This window comes from Limulus polyphemus, unplaced genomic scaffold (assembly GCF_000517525.1).
Source record: "Limulus polyphemus unplaced genomic scaffold, Limulus_polyphemus-2.1.2 Scaffold1697, whole genome shotgun sequence".
NCBI classification, from domain to species: Eukaryota; Metazoa; Arthropoda; class Merostomata; order Xiphosura; family Limulidae; genus Limulus; species Limulus polyphemus.
In genome coordinates this window covers 181,745-203,578 of record NW_013667307.1, presented here as the reverse complement: position 1 = coordinate 203,578, position 21,834 = coordinate 181,745, and the positions used below count along the sequence as shown (strand labels likewise).

Sequence of the window (21,834 nt, the reverse complement as noted above, 5' to 3'; positions counted from 1 at the left end):
CAGAGGTAAACACCAGAGTAGTACGAGGTAAAATACTTCTAGTGTCAGAGGTAAACACCAGAGTAGTACGAGGTAAAATACTTCTAGTGTCAGAGGTAAACACCAGAGTAGTACGAGGTAAAATACTTCTAGGGTCAGAGGTAAACACCAGAGTTAGTACGAGGTAAAATACTTCTGGTGTCAGAGGTAAACACCATAGTTAGTACGAGATATGATACTTCTAGGGTCGGAGGTAAACACGAGATTGCAATCTGTTTGTCGAACAAGACTTTACTGTGACTATGTGAGGTATAATAACCACATAACGTAAAGGCAAAAATCGAATATATACGACTCTATACTTATTTTTGTGAATTTAGTTGCAGCTAACCATAGTTTCGGTTTCACAACATTTTAAAAATAACATGTTTTCATTTGAAGATATTTAGAAGGAATAAAGCGATTCATCACAAATGAAAGAAAGTATGGATCCTACTACCCGAGCCTGGGGTGTTGTTCGTTTGTTTGTTTTTAGAGAGTTTCCTGAGATGTGGTACTGACCATGACACCACGTCCGTTTTTTTCTTTAATAAACTGGCTCTGAACAAAGTGCAGGCTTTTTAAAAACTGTCACTGGGACTATAGCCTGTACCCTGATAAGCTTCTTAATATGTACAGCGTTTTTGTTGTTGTTGTTAAGGCTTGTTTAGATAATTAAACTGTTTGTAATCATAGATTTGGTCTTGCTGCTTTTAACGCAGTCCTTCGTTTTGATGTGAATATTTACTTTTGTGTTGAAATTATGTTTTTACATATTATATATATATATGCCATCCAGTGGCAGATTTACGTTAGATAGTTTTATATTAATGTATGCATTTGGTATATCTTACACAAGCTTCTGTGTTTTTTATAATGTAAAAAGGCTTGCACGTTTAATGTAATGTTCATAAGTTTATGCATTCAATATATTGTACACGAGTTTCTGTGTTCAATATATTATATAAAGGTTTGTGTGTTGGATATATTTTATATCAAATTCCTGTGTTTGATATATTTTACATAAAATTTCTGTGTTTGATATATTCTACATAAATTTCTGTGGTTCATATATTCTACACAATTTTCTGCCCCCCCCCCCCTCCATGGGCTCAACGGTGAGTCTGAAGGCTTATAATGCTAAAAAAGGAGTATCGATACCCGTGGTAGGCACAGTACAGATAGTCTATTGTATGGTATTGTGTTTAACCACAAACAGACAAACACAAGTTTCTGTGTTCGATATATTCTACACATGTTTGCATGTTTGATCTATTCTAAACATGTTTGTGTGTTTGATATATCCTACACATGTTTCTGTGTTTGATATATTTGACTTAAGTTTTTGTGTTTGATATATTCTACAGATGCTTGTGAGTTTGCTATATTTTAGACATATTTGTGTGTTTAATATTTTCTACATAATTTTATGCATAAATCAATTTTCTAGGTCAAATGAAGCTGTGGTAAGAAATAAATGGATACTAGTTAATGATGAGTATAAAAGTTACACTATTAGGGATTCTGGTTACTAGTTAATGATGAGTATAAAAGTTACACTATTAGGGATTCTGGTTACTAGTTAATGATGAGTATAAAAGTTACACTATTAGGGATTCTGGTTACTAGTTAATGGTGAGTATAAAAGTTACACTATTAGGGATTCTGGTTACTAGTTAATGGTGAGTATAATCCCTAATAGTGTAACGTTTATACTCATCATTAACTAGTATCCAGAATCCCTAATAGTGTAACTTTTCTGGTTACTAGTTAATGATGAGTATAAAAGTTACACTATTAGGGATTCTGGATACTAGTTAATGATGAGTATAAACGTTACACTATTAGGGATTCTGGTTACTAGTTAATGATGAGTATAAAAGTTACACTATTAGGGATTCTAGTTACTAGTTAATGATGGGTATAAAAGTTACACTATTAGGGATTCTAGTTACTAGTTAATGATGAGTATAAAAGTTACACTATTAGGGGTTCTAGTTACTAGTTAATGATGGGTATAAAAGTTACACTATTAGGGATTCTAGTTACTAGTTAATGATGAGTATAAAAGTTACACTATTAGGGATTCTGGTAGCATGCTAAGACATTCGAGGGTCACGTGATTTCTCATTTTGTTCAAAGTTTTCTTGGAACTGGCACTATCAGTGAAATAGTCACTCGTTAAAAGCAATATTTATTAGATAATACCAGAAATGCAGTCAGTTGAATTTTCACACTGATGACTAACTTGAGAAGATTTATGCGTGAATAATGAATCAGAGGCCTTTAAATAAAAGAAAACGTATAAGGTATTAATGCTAAAGAAAAGAAACCTTTCATTCTTCAAACATTAGGGCGGTAATACATGTTTATAAACGTTAATCCATACACTTAAGTTTAACACTTAAAAAAATTAAAGTTTTTGTTATAAAATATAACCATATTAACTGGTAAGCCGAGACTACCATTGGTAGATCAGAGGTTATAGCTGGACTGGTGGCTCATCTCTAAAGCAACGCAGACTGAATACTGTTAAAATCTACCCATCTTTTCTATAGAATTTATAAATCTTATTTTCCTTATTGTAATACAGCAACATAACTGAGGTCACGGATGTTGCACAAGAGCTCTTGTTAATGGTCATTAGTTAATATTCTCGACAGACTGGTGTATGGTGAACATTTCCAGAGAGTTGTTTTTTCTGCATTCTCTTGAGATAAACATCTTACTTATTGTATACCAGAATGCAATTGAAGTGAAATATGTTTATATTCACACGAGGTTGATTAACTATTCTTATAACCTTGTTTTTTATAATAGCCACTTCCTAACTTCACATGTTCGTAACGAGAGTATTGCAAGAAAAAACTACATAATATTCTCACTATATGCTATTAGTCAACTCCAAACAACAGTCTGCTTTGTATATTCATAATACTAGCTTTAGCTTTCTATTGCTCATATGTACTTCTTTCATTATTGTCGTACCTTTCCCATTATTTATGAATTCCAGTCTTAAGCGAAGATAATAAACCTTGTAATCTTATGTGCTAAAAATGTGAAATGTATTTTTACCTGTTTATTCATATAACTCAGATGTTATTTGTTTCACATTTCTATTGCAATATTTCATTTCTATGTTCTTGTTTATTATATACCATGATGTCACGTGGCATAAGATGCTGTACTTTTTACACTTTTTGTGAAGGCGAGACAATATTTCTCAAAGCAAGTAAGAAAAGAATGTTTGTTTCATATAATGAAGCACTAATTGTGCTAAGGATTTCTAATTTTGAGCCCTCCAGTGGCACAGCGGTATGTCTGCGGACTTACAATGCTAAAAACCGGGTTTCGATACCCGTGGTGGGCAGAGCACAGAGATCCCATTGTGTAGCTTTGTGCTTAATTCCAAACAAACAAAGAAATCTAATTTTGAAACGATAAACTATATAAATAGCAGCTAGTCAACAGCATTCATCGCCAACTCTTGAGCTAATCTAACCGAATAAAAAAATTGACTATCACTTTTATGGTGCATACACTATCCGAAAGTGGGAAGAGCGATTTTTGCAGAAGCGAGACGTGAACAATGAACCTTCGGATTCACAATACCGAAAGCTTGCCACTGGGCCACACTTATTCCAGGAAGAGTGAAGAGTCATCTCAATCAATAATGAAACAAATCTCTTAGCTATAGCCTTAAAGTAAACTCAAAGCTGTTGTGTTTTCATTTTACTTACGTATCTCTGTTTCTGAGATCCAAAGACAGAAATGATAGGCAAAAAATAATATAGACTTGAAAGATAAATGACATGCCAAAGTAAAACAGCTTATAAAATTTGATCGAAAGCTTATTTTCTAGAATCTGCTATTGGCGATGATGGGGCTGGAATGTCAAAAGCTTAACATTTCTAGCCGTCATAACCATACAATTGAACGTAAAATATAAATCAACAAACATGTGGGCTGTATTCTTACACCACAACTGTAGAAAAACAGTAAGGAATAGTTCCTTAAGTGACGTAACAAGTGCTAGTTCTGATGAATATAACAACTTATAAAACGTAGTCTGACTTTTAGGCTTAGGTAATAAAATGTAAAGATTTGAAGAAAAAAAACAGTGTATTGTAATTTATGAGAAAGTTTCGCCAATCCCGACAATTTGTTTCTCAAATATATATATTTTTTCATCCTCTATTGCTCCCCAGTGGTTAATCGGTAAGCCTATTTGCGACGACAAAAATCGGGTTTCGATACCCGTGCTGGGAAGAGCACAGCTAGCCCACTGTGTAGCTCTGTGTTTACCAGAACCGAAACAAATAATCCTCTATTAATTAAAAATATACTATTACAAAACTTCTTTCTCCCATTCAGTATTCTATAAGTGAAAATTTATTTTCAGTTTACAGTTATTTTTAAATCTCTGCTCGTAATTTTCTAAGCAACCTATAATAATTGCTATCAAACCAAGTAATTGAATTTCGAAAGAGTGAAAATCTAAGTTTTTAATAACAGGTGGTGTTAAATATGACGACTGCACCATCTTAAAATTAGTTTTGTCAGTTTGTTTGTTTGAAGTTAAGCACAAAGCTACACATTGGGCTATCTGTGCTTTGCCCACCACGGGTATCGAAACCCGGATTCTAGCGTTGTAAGTCCGCAGACATACCGCTGTGCCACTGGGGGGCTGGTTTTTGTCAGAAGTCTGCGCAAAGCTACACAAGAGCTATCTGCGCAAAGCTATCCCTAATTTTGAACTGATAGACTAAAGGGAATGCTGCCAGCCAATTGACACACAGCCAGCCCTGGGACTACTCTAATCGAATCAAAAGATTTCACCATCCTAAAGCGCGGAACGCACTTTTGCAGCAACAGTCCATGAACCATGAATTCTCCGATTCACAGACAAGTCACGCTAATTACTAGGGTACACCCAAGACATTAAAATAGGTAAAATTTACTATAAATGCAAAATATAAAAATGTATATAACTTTATGTTTAAAATATATAATTTTAAAATCATTATTTGATTGGTATAAAGAGAAATATTCAGTTGCGTTCGTAGTAAATATCGAATAAGGCCTTTATATCATTATTAAGTAAGACCTATCTCTGCACTTATGAACATGAGGTATATAAAATAGCTTTTGAGAAGAAAAATTCTGACAAAACCTCCTTTATTGTGATTTTGCAGTTTTAGATACATTATAATATTTATTCTTTTTCTGAGGAACTTGTTTGTTTGAAATTAAGCACAAAGCTACACAATGGGCTATCTGTGCTCTGCTCACTAAGGGTTTCTAGCGTTGTAAGTCCGCAGACATACCGTTGTGCCACTGGGGGGGGGGGGGGCTTGTGAGGAACACGTGAGATGAATAGACAATATTTGTACTCCATAGGTTAATTCCAAATATTATTTTTCAATTAAAGTCATTTTAAATATTAAGATTATAATTGTTTTCTTAGTGCAAAGCTATACAATGTGCTATCTGCACTACGTCTACTATGAATGATCGAACCCCGGATTTTGGGGTAGTAAAGCCGTAGACTTACCACTAACTCACCGAGGGGCAAAGGTTTAAGAACTTTGAAAAATATGGAGTTACATGCATCTTTCATTACATAGTTGTCAACTAATTAAAATAAAAGAAAAAATCACTCATGACACCTTAGAATATTACATCAGTTTTTGATTTTCTCAGTTATAAGTAAATAAGACTCTATTGATAGAACTCTGCTATTAGATAACAACTTATAAAAAAATAGCCAACTCTTATACATAAAAAGCGTTTACAGGACACGACAAAGTAAAAAAAAGACAGTAAAATAGTAGATCGATAATCACATATTATTCAAAGACATTCAAAAGTGAACTATTCGGTAAAGTTCAATTCCGACTTCGAAAGTGAATTTTCTCTATATACATTTTAAATGTTTTCTTTCCTTTCATTTCTACGTAAATTATTGTACCTCTTACTGCTTTCACGCACGCATGAATAGACTATTAGAACTTCCAAAGAATGCATACTCGGCGTTTTTATGGACAAGCCAAACACAATGTGGAAATGTCTAAGCTGCCAATCTCAGTTCTATGGGTGTACAGGTCAGAATTCAATAAGATACAGTTGGATTTCGTATTAAGTACTAAATATTCAACGTAAACGAAAAGCAACTGCAGAAAAAATTCTGGTTTTTGTGAAATATTATCACACCATGCTTTACAAATAATGTATATACGAGTATTTTTTCGGTTTTTGTCTTGACGTGAGAATAATTGTTTTTTCTGTTGAATTTCGTGATGTTTCAACGTTTATATAAATCACCACATTTTTTTAGTGCCAGGGTAATAGAAAACAGGTTTGCGTATTTGATAAATGTTCAGTATAAATCTTTATTAAATATAATGTTCTTCACTCAAGTTCGAAAAATTTAAAGTTTATTTTATTCCCAATGAGCTATTGCTGTGAATTTGTTAGGGATGTTAAAGGTTTTCCACAGCAAAATATTAACTTAAAAAATTGTTAAAAATTGTTAAAAACAATGAGTGTTAACCTTCGATGCAACGTTATTCCAGATATTTTTGGAGAAATCGTTAAAAAAGTTAGTTGGAGCAATTTTAAACGGTATTATAAGCAGCTAAAGTTGTGGTTCTCAATTTATAAACCTGTTATGTCCTATGATTGATGAAATATTTTGGGGTGAAACAGAAGAAAAAGTAGGGAATGAAATTAAATGATAAATCAACCTTCTGCTTAACTTTAGGCGCATCACACTAACGTTTATGGTGTATGGAAAGTTAATGGAAAAACAACTTTTCAAAATTTTTTCTTCATATATCGGAAAAGAACGAGAGAGTAGTAAATTTATTCAAGTCTTTATAAAGTTAAAGTTCAACCTCATCTTTTATTTTAGTTTCGATTATATTTTATATTGTAAAGAAATAACAGTTTACCAAAACGTAAGGGTACAATTTAAAACAACAACATTTTCAGTCTTATAGGAGAGTAGTAGACATTTTAACTTACTGATATTTCTTCTAAATATTGTTCCTTTACTGCAATATCTTCCTTCTTTGTTGATTTGTTTTAGAGCAAAGTCACATTAAGCTATTTGCTGTGTACACAGCTGGAAATCGAACCCTGGATTTTAGCGTTGTAAGTCGGTAGATTTATGGCTGTTCCACCGAGGTACCATCTCTACATCAATGAATTGATATACAGACTTTGTTTTATATTAGAATTATTGCTTTTATTTATAAGAACTGCAAATGATCGTCACACGCAATCAAATAGGAATGAAGCTCTAGAAATATCAATAGATGAATTGTATTATTTAGTACTACTCGTTATACAACATTATGCAGCTTACCAGCAATATCTATAAAATTCAACACAAACAACTTACTTTCAGTGAAAACACGGCTTAAAGCCGACAATTCAGCGAGAAAATGAAAAGCAGAAATATGGCTCTTAATCTTAACTGTGGCCTGAGGCTGTATGTGCTTTATTGTTCAGAAACATTAAGAACATGGTTTTCAAACTTTTGATTGCTCGGATAAAAAGGGCGCGAGAACCCCGGGGAAAATGGCACATTTATCAGCAACTCGTGTCCGGTTCTTGACGTCCTCATGTAAAAACTGACGAAACCTTGTTAGCTGCAGAAAGTATCTTTTCTTAAAAGTTAAACTTTTAGGTTTTAGCGAGACGAAAAAAAAAACAATTTCCCTTCGTGCAGCAGTCCATGGATCGTGTAGCAGTCTATGGATCGAGTAGCGGTCCATGGGTCGTGTAGCAGTCTATGGATAAACAAATTAACGATTTACTTGCTTCGAAAATAACATTTCTATCGAATAATTCCGTAGGGTCTTTTATTACTAAAAACTATAAGAATTTTATGGTAATTATAAAATAGCATAACCTACCAAAACGAAATCACTTGTGGAAAAAATACTGATCAAACCAGTTAGTTTAACACTTTATGCTTTTGATAACACCATTTACCAGAACAGTACTATAGGTTTTCTCCACGAACTAACATTTCGTTGTTATTAAATATCATTATTTTTTTAACTTAAAAATGGGATTCCATTATTTGCCAAGAACTTCGATTACCCCGATAATTAGAGTTATATAAAGTAGAACTTGTTTTCTCAAGATTCAGTGTCGTGAGATTTGCTCGGGCATTTCCCCTTTCTTTACTTATATAGTTAAGTACAATAGGGTTGATATGATTTGTATGTGTTAAGTGTTCTCACAGGTGACTGCAACAACAAGGCGTACTAAAATGCCCCCCCCCCCAGTGGCACAGCGGTATGCCTGCGGACTTAAAACGCTAGAAACTTTGTGCATAACTACAAACAAGCGTACTAAAAACAAACGTGAAATTATTTTGTTTTAATTATTTCATCGGAAGAAGCTCGAAGACACTTTAAAATTAATACAAAACCGAAACTGATTAAGATAACAACAAAAAAAAGAATATTAATAGTTTTTATTTTTTGGCAGCAACATTGCCATTTAACATTTAGATATTTAAGCTTAGCTGGATTAAGTTACTCTCCTTGGTAATGAATAAGAATTTGTTAACACAAGTTAAAAAATCCTAGTAGCTGGAATATCAAATAACATATATTATTTTACTTATGTTTATATAATATGTTTTATTATGAGATATCTTACTTTCATTTCATTCATTTATTGGGTTTTATTTTGACACCCTTTTCCTAGTTTCTATATTTTTAGCCGCGGCATAGTGGCTCATAAAATGGCTCTTAGTTTTTCTTTCTTTTTTTTCTTCAAGTACAAACTTTTAGCTCATAGCTCCGCCATCTCTTGACCCAATTTGAGATCTAATTACAGGTTTGGACTCAGGAGGTCTAACCCTTTCGATTGCTGTATTTGACTCTGTCCATGGTCTCATAGATTAATTTACTCTAATCCTGCCTAAAAGAATTTCAAGTGCGCGGCTACTGAGGATTCCCTCTTGTTTAATCTTCAAAACGTTGAAAAGTGACCTCCAAATCATTAAAATGCTATAATCTTTGGATTTAAATATTTTGAATAAACTGCTAGTTTGAATTGGTATGTCTAAGTGCAAAGCTGCAATCTCCCCCGTTGAAGCGTTTAGGTACTTACAACGATAAAATCCGGGGTTGGATTTCTCACGGTGGACAGAATACTGGTAGCTCATTGTGTAGCTGCATAAAAAGAATATTTGCGCTGTGCCCAACGCAAAGTCGAGACCCGAATTTTAGCATTAAAATATCTTATATTTTCTTCTAAGCCACAGGGGACCAGATATAGTTAGGGTAAAAACTCTCACTGTTTAAGAAACGCATGCACTATTCATTGTATAGTGGACATGAAGAATTGTTTTATTTTATTTATACATAACACATAGTTGTTATTTTTTGTACACTCTGCGGCTCATTATCATATAGGGTTAAGATCACGCTATTCCCAGAGAATTTTAGATATAACCGAACTACGCGGTCCGTTTCCCCTTTAACTGGCTGATTCCAGAACTAATTGTTTAAACAACCCGAACTTCTTTCATCACGACTTGCAATGATAAGTACCAGCATCAAAGTTATGAGAATTTAATTACATTAAAGACTTTCAGGGGTTTCTATTACAAATGTCGTGTACTAAATAAAAGTAAAGGTAAGGGAAAGAACAAATGAAAGAAGCTAAAGAAAAGACGATGTTAAGAATAAAACAAGAAAAAATCTATTGAAGAACAGGGGTCACTAAGGCATTTGTCCTTTTGATTCTCTAAGCTTCGTATGTGGAAATAATTCTCTTACGAAACGGACATCAAGACATCAAACGTAGTAAGTAAACTAAGTTAGTTTTGCTAGAAGTTTTTGAAACTTCTTCAATCACATCACTTTATTGACATAAAAAGTCATAATTTATTTAATCTTGTAACGAACAAAGAATGGAAAACAGAAAAAAAAATCTTTAACAAACTTGCATCTGCTGTTTAACTGTGTTATTTCCCAGAGCTTCAGTTTAGCAAAATAATAGTAATCAAATCTCCATTTCCAATCGGGATTCAGTTTAAATGGACCAATGAATTAATAATATTGGACAGATGTGTTACAAGTTTGGTGGACGTACTTAATTGTAATAGTGTTTGAAAAATACAAGGTTACAGGAACCCTCGATTGAACCTTAGACTATGAATAAATGAAAAACGAGGGTTAAAATAAACCAACGGCTTGTGTTAGATTATTATCCCTTATGCAGATTCCTTAGTTCCGAAAAGAGCTGTTAGGTTCATTCCAAACAACAGAGTGTATGAAATGAATGCAGTGGGTGAAAGCGTTTCAACTTAGAAAGGTTACCCATCATCATGTTCCTATTGTTTTGTTCCCGTATTCGTGGTCTCTTAGTATTAATTGTTGTTTTGTAAACTTTGGATTTTCATGTAATAGTCTCTTGTGGTCATTCTAGTTGTGTTGTTATCTTTACCTGCCGGAAAATCATGACATCAAGATCATGTATCAAACTGTTGATGGCTGTCAAGTTCTTGTTTTATGGTTTTGCTGTACTGAGAACCGCTTAAGTATAGTGTCTAAACTTTTCTACTTAAGCTTTTGGTAAATTATATGCTGCTGCTATCAAGGTTGGTCCCTAGAAAGTTCATCAGTAACATGGAACGTGGGTAAAGGAAGACAGTTGGAGCATCATCACACATGGCATTTGTAACGAATTTGTTATTATATATTTATTTTAATATCGACGATTGTTTAGATTAAATTTATATTTAGAAACATACATAGCTTATACTGTTAAATATGTATCGTGAAACTTCTGCCTATTCCTCAAAGTTGTAAAAGATTCTCGAGAATAAGAATCAACAATATATGTATGTACGTAAACGCTTAAATGTAGCTTTGTATTGTTATGTAATCTGAATTTTTTACAAAACCTCCACACGCCTATAAATATAACCAACGCGCCGCGCCAAAAAAAGGACCATTTATTATTAGTGTGCTATAAACTTTGGAAACTATAAATGTGATTGTTATAACGCTTATCAATCGGAAAATTATTTAACTTCGGTGGATTCTCATCGACATTAGTATTTTTAAGAAAATATTATATAAATTCACCATGGAAAACTCGGCGTGTGTGGCTGGTGAATAACGAAGGATAAAGCTAGCTAGCTCCCTGTTAAGTGAATTATACCCATGCTAACTCGTAATTATCTCGCTCATCATGAACCCTCGATAAAATATTGAAGATTTGTTTGTTTGTTTGAATTTACGCACAAAGCTACACAATGGGCTACCTGTGCTCTGCCCACCATGGGTATGGAAACCCGGTTTCTAGCGTTGTAAGTCCGCAGACATACCGCTGTGCCACTAGGGGCAAATATCGAAGAAGTTCCAGACTAGAAAGAAGACTTTATATTGCTTATAAGTTTGTGAAAATTTTGTATATAAATCATTGTTTGTAATAACTATTTGTAATAACTGTTATTGTAAATTGTATTATTGTTTGTATATTAAAACATATTTGTATAAAAGAAAATTGTGTGTATCAATCTTGTTGGCAAATATCATAAACTGACTGTATATCGGCTTTTATTTAACGGCTAAATCCAAAGTATCATTTAACACAATTTCAGGTTATTTGAAAATCTAATACGTAACACGTTTCTTCCATATACCCTGTTATAATGACATTAAACCCAACTGAACTACAGATCCTGTGTGAAAGGTACCAGTTTACCACAGATTAAGGATATTTGATTAACTTGTAAACTTGTTGATAATTTATTTGCTAAGAGTTTGGTGTTATGAGTTGTTTAGCTGCTCATTATCATTGAAGATTATTTTTGCCTCAGTTGCAGTTTATCTCCTGTAGATGTCGCAAGTTTTCACTAAATTTCATAACTTTCATTAAGCAATATTCCAGAATAGAAATTTTTGCGTGCTGATAGCAAAGACTGAAAAAAAAATCCTTTAAAGGCAATTCCAGTTGACACTTTTTCAACACCTTACTAATCTTAGGATGCTTAACGTGAAATTTAACCTTGATATTTACTGTTTCCAAAAATAATAATAATAATAATTATGAAGTTGATGCAACTTTTAAACTCATTGTACGTTTTGTTGGGAACTAAAAAGATATAAAACATCAAAAATAGAGAGAGAAAGGAGTGTATAACACATCTTCAAGAAGATCCGGGATGAAATCCACTACCACAACAAATCCAGTTCTTCTCAGAACTTTATTGAAGACGGCATAATATTATCACCCGAGATGCAGCCTATAAGGTGGTTAGTAATTAGTATCTAGTAGGAACTTTTTAATAATTAGGCTTTAGGTAATCGTATAGGTTACTGACGATGACATTTACTAGTGTTAAACTTCTGAATTAATAACTCTTGAAAACCACGAACTTTTTAATGATTTGGCGCATAAATGAATGCTCTTGTTTGGACAGACCCAAAACGAACAGTAGCTGATTCTGAAGTCAATATCATTTAGGCAAATTATGGGACTCAGACTATGACTAAGGAACCACCGAAAGTAGTTCCTTTTTCTTAGTATTACGTACACGGCTATTATTATGGTCGTCAGTAATCTAAATTCACATTGACTTCATTTCACAATCAACCACTGTCCATCTTGGACCAGTCCAAACAAGAGCATTCGTTTGTGCACTAAAGTATCAGATCAAAGAAGTTCGTAATTTCATTCTAAATACGTAAAAATATAAAATGAGATTTATTCACAATGGCACTGTATTAAGGACCATTTCCAGTATTTTATGTTCAACTAGAACGCAGAATGATACGTATTTGTCCACTTTCAGTAACATGGTGTTTTAATTTTACCTCGTCTCTTTGTTTTACTTATCTTGTTTCTCTTTGATTTAAGACCACACTTTCAGTTTTTATTCATGAACTTATGTGTGTTAGATGTTACAAGCATGAAATGTTTTCGAAGTTATATGAACTAGGTTTTATCATACAACTTTGAATAAATAAATAAACGTGCATAAGATAACGTTTTCTAAATTTTTCTATGTTGTATTATGTAAAGTTCATATAGTTACTAATACGAAGTACCTCACTTGTCAATTAACCAGTGCTACAAACTGTACGTGGAACGTAAAATAAGTTAAACCAGACTAAAGTATGTGTCATATAGATAAATATTTTAAACTGTACGTGGAACGTAAAATAAGTTAAACCAGACTAAAGTATGTGTCATATAGATAAATATTTTAAACTGTACGTGGAACGTAAAATAAGTTAAACCAGACTAAAGTATGTGTCATATAGATAAATATTTTAAACTGTACGTGGAACGTAAAATAAGTTAAACCAGACCAAAGTATGTGTCATATAGATAAATATTTTCTTTTATTCACACATAAAGCTGAAAAAATCAAAAACATTAAGACGAACTTGAACAATTCAAATGCGAGATCTTTGATTAGGACTACCATACTTAGTAGGACAAGAAAGGTTAACATGACGTATAAAACTGTAAATCACACTTTGATTGAGCACTGGAGAGCCATTACCATGATAACAAAAATATCGCTTTTAATCCACATATTGAAGCCCTGAAGAAATGTTCATATATATTGATTAATAATATTTTCAGGACAAGAAATATTGAAACTTTCTCATTGAAGACACGATGTTAGAGAAAATCAGTTTCTGACACTCACCAATGCGTGTCGTCTTTATTTCAGCTCAAAAACAAACTATAATATACATATCTCATCGGAAGTGAATATATAAGTTTAATGGATGCAGTTCTATAAATCCTTAACTTTAGGGCTTTCCAATTGTTGAAATTTTATACAACATAATATCCTGATAGAGTGTTCTTGGGAAGCCACTTTAGCCAAATCTTTTCTTACTAAATATTCTGTCTAACCAACGAGCAGCATCGTGATGTACATTATTATATAATCTTGGCTTTTGTTTGTTTGTAGTTAAGCGCAAAGCTATACAATGGGCTATCTATGTTCTACCCACCACAGGTATTGAAACCCGGTTTCTAGCTTTAGTAACTTCGCAGACATACCAGTGGGGGGCCCTAATGTTGGCACTCAACAAGTTACTAGAACATACAGTGTAAGAGTACACTATGCATGAAAGAAGCATTTGATAGTGAAACAACATAATCCTTAAACATGCTTTTTGAAAACCCGTATTCCAAAGGGGTATCATGCGAAATGTCAGGTTGTTGAGACGTATTCATGTTGCTGTAAATCTCACAATGCATTTCCGTTATTTAGATTTTTGTTTTACCATCGTGAGCTACTAGGATGTCCGATCATACATTACTATATGCTACAGTATCTGCCACAATATTAATTCCTAACTAGAGTAACCGAAAGTATTATTTTGTTAGCAAGACATCTGACCAAGCACTTGTTTTTAAACTCTGATATTCTATCATACTGCTTCGCTACAAGGATGCCTAGTCAGACAATTGTGTTGCCAGGATACCGTATCGAATGCTTTCCCTACGCGTCCGTTACTACGGCATAACCTCAAATAATCTACTTCTGATAGAATCAAAAGTCCATAATAAAGCTTAATAATAAAAACATTCGGTGTTTTATTAGCAAGAAATTTACAAACTTATTTTAATAATACGATGATGCTACAAATGAATTCGCCACCCCACATAATAATTGATGAGATCATCTACCCACACTTAAAGCTTCGTCATGTGACGCTCAATACAATCCAAGAGTAAAAAAACAATTTAACAGTTTTATATATTCAGCCTTTTTACCAAACGTCGCTGTTGAAAGCCCTTTCAACAAATCCCATCAATTGTTTTCGTTACAGTTTCATAAACACGCACGCCGGCAGGATATCTTAACGCAACATAACATATTATTCATAATAATACGTCATCGTTGCAAAGAAAACAAATCAAGCACGTGGCACCGTCTTTAGAGAAACTGCAAGTATCATAATGTTACTTGTAAACATAACTCGACTATATATTCACTTTAAACATTACACCATTTTATATATGTGAGTCCTATAACTTTGTTGCATCATAACAAGACAATAGAACACCATCTGTAACAGTTTCAAGTGATTAGAAATGTTTCCGTATTAAAATAGCATCTTATTACATAAAGCGCTATTAGGACCATAATGTTACACCATTTTGTTTTAAGATTTTTTTGTTATGCATTAGTCTTATGAAGAAATCTTACAACACCAACGAATCATCACCCTAGAAAAACACAGTTGGATTCATCATTTAAAGCTGACGAGATCATACAATTTTGGATTTTCTTGTTTTGTTGTTAAACATATCTAGTTTCAAACGCTTCAAGCATTCAGACAGCTATGCTACTTTCTCACGCCACTTTATATCTCATTGTTTTGGAATAAAATACAACTGCATATAATAAAGACATCGAGGTATATTATAATCATATAACCCTCTGTTCGAAAATGTCTCTACTTTATTCGATCTTTCTGGTATATTCAGCTTTTCTATGATAAACAGTAGTGACAATACAATCATAATAAAGTCTTCTGCCAGTAACACCATGGGTACATATTCTTTGCTCCTCATGGTATAAGGACATTTTAATCCATCATATTATAAGACCATTCTTTAACTTTGCAAGATCAGTATGTATGTTTATAATAAGTTTAAAGTCTACAACTGCACCATGGAACGGGCTATTACAATATTCCACAACAATGTATTAATAATGGACGTTGGGAGTACAGAACCCAGAGGAGGAGTACTACATTTCGGTGTCAATGGTACGTTGAGAACTTTTTGAGTATCCATTTATGTCAGCCTGGGATGAGGAACTTGGACTACACCAGAGTAGCATCTCAGCATCGGGAGAAGCCTTTCGTTGAAGGCTCCCCACATCTTCTCCCAAAGCACGTCTCAAGATCTCTTCTTGTTCTAAGGATGAAATATTCAGTTTGGTGTAGCTGTTCTTAATTGGGTGAGGAGATCCTTTGTGCATTGGACTGCTACTTTCTTCGTCATCAGAAGACAGAAACCCACCCTCACATACAATACTAAGTTTCCTGACCTTTCGAGCATTTCCTTCTGGCCGAACATTTTGATAATTTGGATTAAAGTCGGGCATAACATCGATAGTTGAAGAAATGCTCTTTATTCTGTCGTCGTAGTCCAGATTATGTTTGATTTTGTTTCGAGCATTTTCAAAAGATACTTGGGTGAGAAGGGATCCTCGGTGGTGAAGTCTAGACGAGGTTCGTCGATTGTGGGTGTTACAAGAATAGGTTCTTTTGTATTTCATTGCTCGTTTAGTGCAAAATCCATAGCGACTGATAAGTATAAAAAAGTCGCGTCGATACTGCTTGGTCAAGATGGCGTAAAGAAAAGGATTGGCACAGGAATTCAGAGGGTAAAAGAACACTAAGAGAATCTTTGAATTGGTAACATTAATGAGAGGGTACCCTGCAACTGCAGTAAGACCAAAGAAAGCTATAGGTGCCCAGCATGCAAAATCAGTAAATACTAACATTGCCATTCTTTTTGCAACAGTGGTATCATTAGTTGTTGCTTTCGACTGCTGACGAGTAATTGACAGATACATTTTGGCGTAACAAGCACAAATGAGTAGAAATGCCAAACCATTTATAGAGAGTAGTGTTATCAAATATGCTAGATCATCGGCATCTTTGTTCTCCATGGGTAAGCAGATACTCGTCTTTGTGTAGCCACTGATACCTACTATCGGGAAGGTTGCCATGGTGATGGCATATATCCACCCACATACCATAATCTTCTTGGCTGTTCCCAGTTTTAAACGTTTGTTTAAATGGATAGCATAAGTGATGGCATACCATCTCTCCAGGGTGATGACCGTGAGGGTGAATATAGACAGCTCACTGGCAAATACTGTTAGAAAACCAGCTATATTACACCCGACTCCTGAAAAGAAAGAAAACATTTGTACTTTAATGCCTTAATATATCATAACATAACCAAAGTAAAGATCTCATTAAGCTTCCACAAAAAGGAAGAAATGTAAAAGGTTATTCTAAATAACAGTGACTATTGTTTTTACTGCGAAATGTTCAATATAATCTAATCTTATAACTCGTGAGATTATTCTGTTATACTTTTGTTTTCTGTATTATTTTACACACTACATCTCACTGAAATTAGTCAATATATTTTTACACTAGGAACAAATATATAAGGGAGTGTGACTTCAACAATTTTTTTCAGAATTTCGCGTAAAGTTACTCTAGGCGTCCGTCATTTTGAACTGTTAGACTAGAGAGAGGGCAGCTAGTCAACAGCACTCATTGCCAATTTTTGGACGACTCTTATTTTAACCAAATAGTGGGATTATACTGTCACCCTTATAACGCACCCACGGCCACAAAATGCAGATCGCGATTATATATATATTAGATCGTCAAGAAATTAATCTCGCGTTTTGGAACACTTTCATTAACCATCCCACAAAGAACGTACTTCACGTATAATAGTTAAACGAACCGCGTAAATGTCACGTTAGGGTAGCCTATATATTGTGTAAAGTTTAGTATACTTTAATCCCTTATTGTGATGGCACACGACGAGACACACATTGTTTGAATACAATAAAGGAAACAATGCCCTGTAGTCACAAAGAATATCAAAGAAGTTTATGGAAATGTTTTGAACTTTTGTAAGTGTCAACGATGGTTTAGCAGATTTCGGTCAGGTGACTTTAGCCTTAAGAACTATGATGGCAGGGGCCGACATATTGGAATTGATATTGATGCTCTGAAGACACTTGTTGAGTCTAATCCAAGGCAACACAATAGTTAACAATAGGTAAACATCTAAGGAATATAGGAAAGCTCCATAAAGATGGTGTTTGGGTGCCTCACGAACTCTCCAATGATTGTCGTTTCCAAAATGTGAACGTTGCTTCGTCTCTTCTGGAGTGTAATGCGCGTGAACTATTTTTGGACAGAATTGTTACCGATGCTGAAAAATGGATTCTGTATGCGAATATTAAATGCCAAAAACAATGGCTCACTCATAGACAAAAACCACTTCCGACCCAAAAACATGGACTTCATCCACAGAAAGTGATGCTTTGTATTTGGTGGGACATAAAAGGAGTAATTCATTTCGAACTCCTCAATCCACAGCGAACTGTCAATGCAGAGATCTATGGTCAGCAACCGGAATGTTTAAATCAAGCCCTTCATCAGAAACGCCCTTCATTCGTCAGTCAGAAAGGTGTTCTTCTTCTCATCGACAATGCACGTCCACATGTGGTACGTTTGACGCAACACAAGATTATGGAGTTGAGTTGGGAAGCTCTCCCCCACTCACCATATTCTTCAGATATGGCATCATCAGATTACCAACTTTTTCGCTCGCTGCAACACCATCTTAATGGGAAAACGTATGCAAATGTGAAAGGTGTTAAAGAGGACATCAACATGTTTTTTGCTTCAAAACCAAGTGATTGTAAGATGGAAAAGCATCATCGATAAAAATGGAGACTATCTAATTTAATAAATGTTTTGTTTTGATACATAAGTTTTTCGGGTATTTTTTTATCTAAAAAAAGCAACATTAATTTCTTGACGACCTAATACATATTTTCTTAATGGAACGCAAACCAATAAAACTTCAGATCCATAGTCTGGCATGATAACCACTAGGACATGCCCAGCTCCTCTGAGACGTTAAGGTTTTCTGAGAAAAAAAAGTAAACTGAGATTAGGCAGAATTTAATTGCCGATTAAATGCATGAAACAAGTTATGCCGTATCAAAATATTGAATGTCTCAGATTTAAATTTTTTGGTTTGTAATCATATGAATTTTGGCAGGATTCGTAAGACACGGTAAACGGGTTTTAAAATTCATCATCGTTATATTGAATTTTAGTGAATAATTTTTATTATTATTTTGTTGGAAGTTCGGAATTCATTGTATAATTTTATGAATTTTCGCGTCAGCTCATCTTCCCTGACTTTAGTTATTTTACGCTATTCAAGATATGTCACTAAGTATGGTCCAAACTGTTAGTCTGCTACGTTACACAGTCGCGGATTCAACGTTTCTCGATTGTGGTTTTCACTTCTTGAAGAAATTTTATAACTTTGTATGACAAAACAGAGGCTTTGTTTTAGCATTCTACAAAAAAAATTGAACAACACTGTTACTCAACCCTAACTAACAGCTCAATCGACATAGAGTAAACGTTGTCAACTGTTGCATAGTAAAAGATTGTTTTTTTTTATGTTTATGTTTCATTTGAAAAACTGATAAAGAGAAAAGACTCAGAAGCATCCAATCACGTTTCGAGTGTTATTTTCTAGGCCAGCTTTAGCGTCATTTAAACAGCTTCTGCACTCTTCTTTACATACCTAAAGATAACGGTAAAACTAATTCGTCCACTTTGGCAAGACTATGTAATAAAATAGCAGTCTTGCTCCCCTATCTTATGTTTATCTGAAGATATTAAAAAAATTAATTATTTCGGTTTGGAGAGGGTAGTGCAAAAACTCGGTCGTATTTGCACATCTGTTCTATCTAAATATATCAGGAAAATGACTCTTCATATCAAAGCTGTGTCTGAGTTTCTGATTATAACTTGTCATATAGCTTTATGACTCCAATAAATTATCGGATATCTAAGAGTCGTTTGGTTTAAAGGGTGATTCTGTAGCTTTCTCTATGGTAGGATAGGTTGGGAAAAGTATAAAAAGGTAAGTCATGGATCAGATTTTTCCTTATATAATATTTGTTTATTTCAGATTTCATGCGCACAAAGGGCTATCTTAACATTGCTGTCCCAAATTTTAAACTGATAGACTAGTTGGAAAGCACACACGCTTGGGATACTCTTGTTTGACGGTATGGCGGGATTTGACTGGCATTTATTATAATGTACTCGCAGCCCCAAAGCGTAGATCGTGTTTTCGTAGCAACGGACCGCAAACCACGAATCCTCGGAATCACAGACCCGGCACTATAACTCTAGACCATGCTCTGTGCCTGAAATGAGCGTATTGTCTATTTAAGCTTTATATTTGTGATTTTGTTTGTTTAATTTTTTTTCGAACATCTTGCATCACCAATGAGTCAACTAAGTGAGAGTGATATTATGGAGAAAATGTTACCTTTTACCCTAACTGTTTACGCAGTACAACAATCGCGCTTTGATCAAATCAACTAATCATTCTTAGAAAAAGTCTTCACAAAAAACCAGTATACACTATATAACTTGCCAGAACAAGCAGACCATGAATCCTTAAGTAAATCCATATAGAATGAACAAAACGGAAGCATCAGAATGTTTAATGCGTGATTTCAATCACTGATATCCCTTTTAATTAATTGAGGTAAAGTTTATGTAAACACGTGAGAAGGTAACAAAAGAAAAATGCAATTTTCTATTCAAATGAATGTGGGAAAAATAATGTGTCAGATATTTACATACTGCACCTTAACGAACAAGAGCTCTAACAGTAATTAAAACAGGACTTTCTTCGAAAGACTTAAAAGAGGAAATTAAACAAGGTTTAAGGTTTATGCAGTGTATAATTTACAAGTAAATCAGTTAAAGGGAGTAATAAAAAATAATTCCGAAAGCAGAATATTTATTTGAAAACAAGACCAGGAGTATTATCTTAAATGTGGCATATGAAACACCATGAATATCGATGGAAAGATTAAAAGTATTTATACAAACGTGAGCAGAAATGGAAATATTTACAACGATAATAATTGTGTTGTAAACAATATCACTCCTAGTTAAAGAAACTGGAATATTTTCATCTTGAACGGTATTATATATGCACGACTGTTTGTTTTTTGGAACAAACACATATGGGTATTAATATTACATCACGTTATTTTGAAGAATATTGACATTTGTTAGACTTTTTTGTAAACGATTTACCACTCTTTGTCTAAAAATCCTACCATATTTTGATTTGATGTTTGTCACATACTCTGATATAGCTCTGATTTTGGACTATCTGAGAATGGAGCGAGTATCTAAGAAGAACGTAAATATCTAAACTTAATCCTGTCCAATTCCTCAAGAAAGTTTCTCCATTTACGAAAACAGGCTCGGGATCACATTTCTTTTAAAACGTTTTTTAGCAATACAAACCATAGTAATGCGATAATAATAATATATCAAATAATTTGAAATGTTTATATGAAAACTGAATCAGTCTATATAGTCTTGTTTCTCAGTTTTTGCAAAAAATGTACGTACAGATTTTGGTGTTTGACTGGAGATCATGACTTAATAAGATTCTAGTCTTTGAGGGTCATTACCTTATCGAATAAAAATCCCCTTACAGGAAACTATCATCCTTAAGGGTGAAATGGCATTTGACTTTGAACAAAGGGAACTCTTCGTAATTACAGCTTTTCAACAAACCCATCTTCGGTTGGTTTCATATGGCTTACGTTTATACTTAGAACATTAAGGTATTTCTTTAGGTAAATATATATATGATTGATACAAATTCATACAATACCAGCTTGGTAGCGTTTACCGTTATCATAGAATTTTCTGCAGAACCACATAAAAGGCTGCTTTAGTTGTCTTTATTTTTAACGGATAGACTAGAAGGAAGAATGCTAATCAACAGAACCCATTGTTAACTCTTATCTGGCCGAATAGCAGGATTTAACAGTCATCCATAGCCGCACATGAACCCATTGTTAACTCTTATCTGGCCGAATAGCAGGATTTAACAGTCATCCATAGCCCCACATGAACCCATTGTTAACTCTTATCTGGCCGAATAGCAGGATTTAACAGTCATCCATAGCCC

At 33.9% G+C, this 21,834-nt stretch overlaps 1 protein-coding gene and 1 long non-coding RNA gene across 2 annotated transcripts in view; one reads left to right on the top strand and one right to left on the bottom strand.

Moving 5' to 3' along the window:
- LOC111087061 overlaps window positions 1-19,627 on the top strand; it is a 22,295-nt gene extending 2,668 nt beyond the window's left edge. Inside the window, exons 2-3 of the long non-coding RNA XR_002611788.1 lie at window positions 5,073-5,076; window positions 19,618-19,627. This is a non-coding gene — a long non-coding RNA (uncharacterized LOC111087061). The remainder of the gene's footprint in view (window positions 1-5,072; window positions 5,077-19,617) is intronic.
- The window catches only part of LOC106464592 (lutropin-choriogonadotropic hormone receptor-like), a 33,579-nt gene continuing 27,336 nt past the window's right edge, over window positions 15,592-21,834 (bottom strand). The window contains exon 6 of the mRNA XM_013924746.2: window positions 15,592-16,953. Coding sequence (XP_013780200.1) covers window positions 15,782-16,953 — 1,172 coding nt within the window. The 3' untranslated portion in view covers window positions 15,592-15,781. The remainder of the gene's footprint in view (window positions 16,954-21,834) is intronic.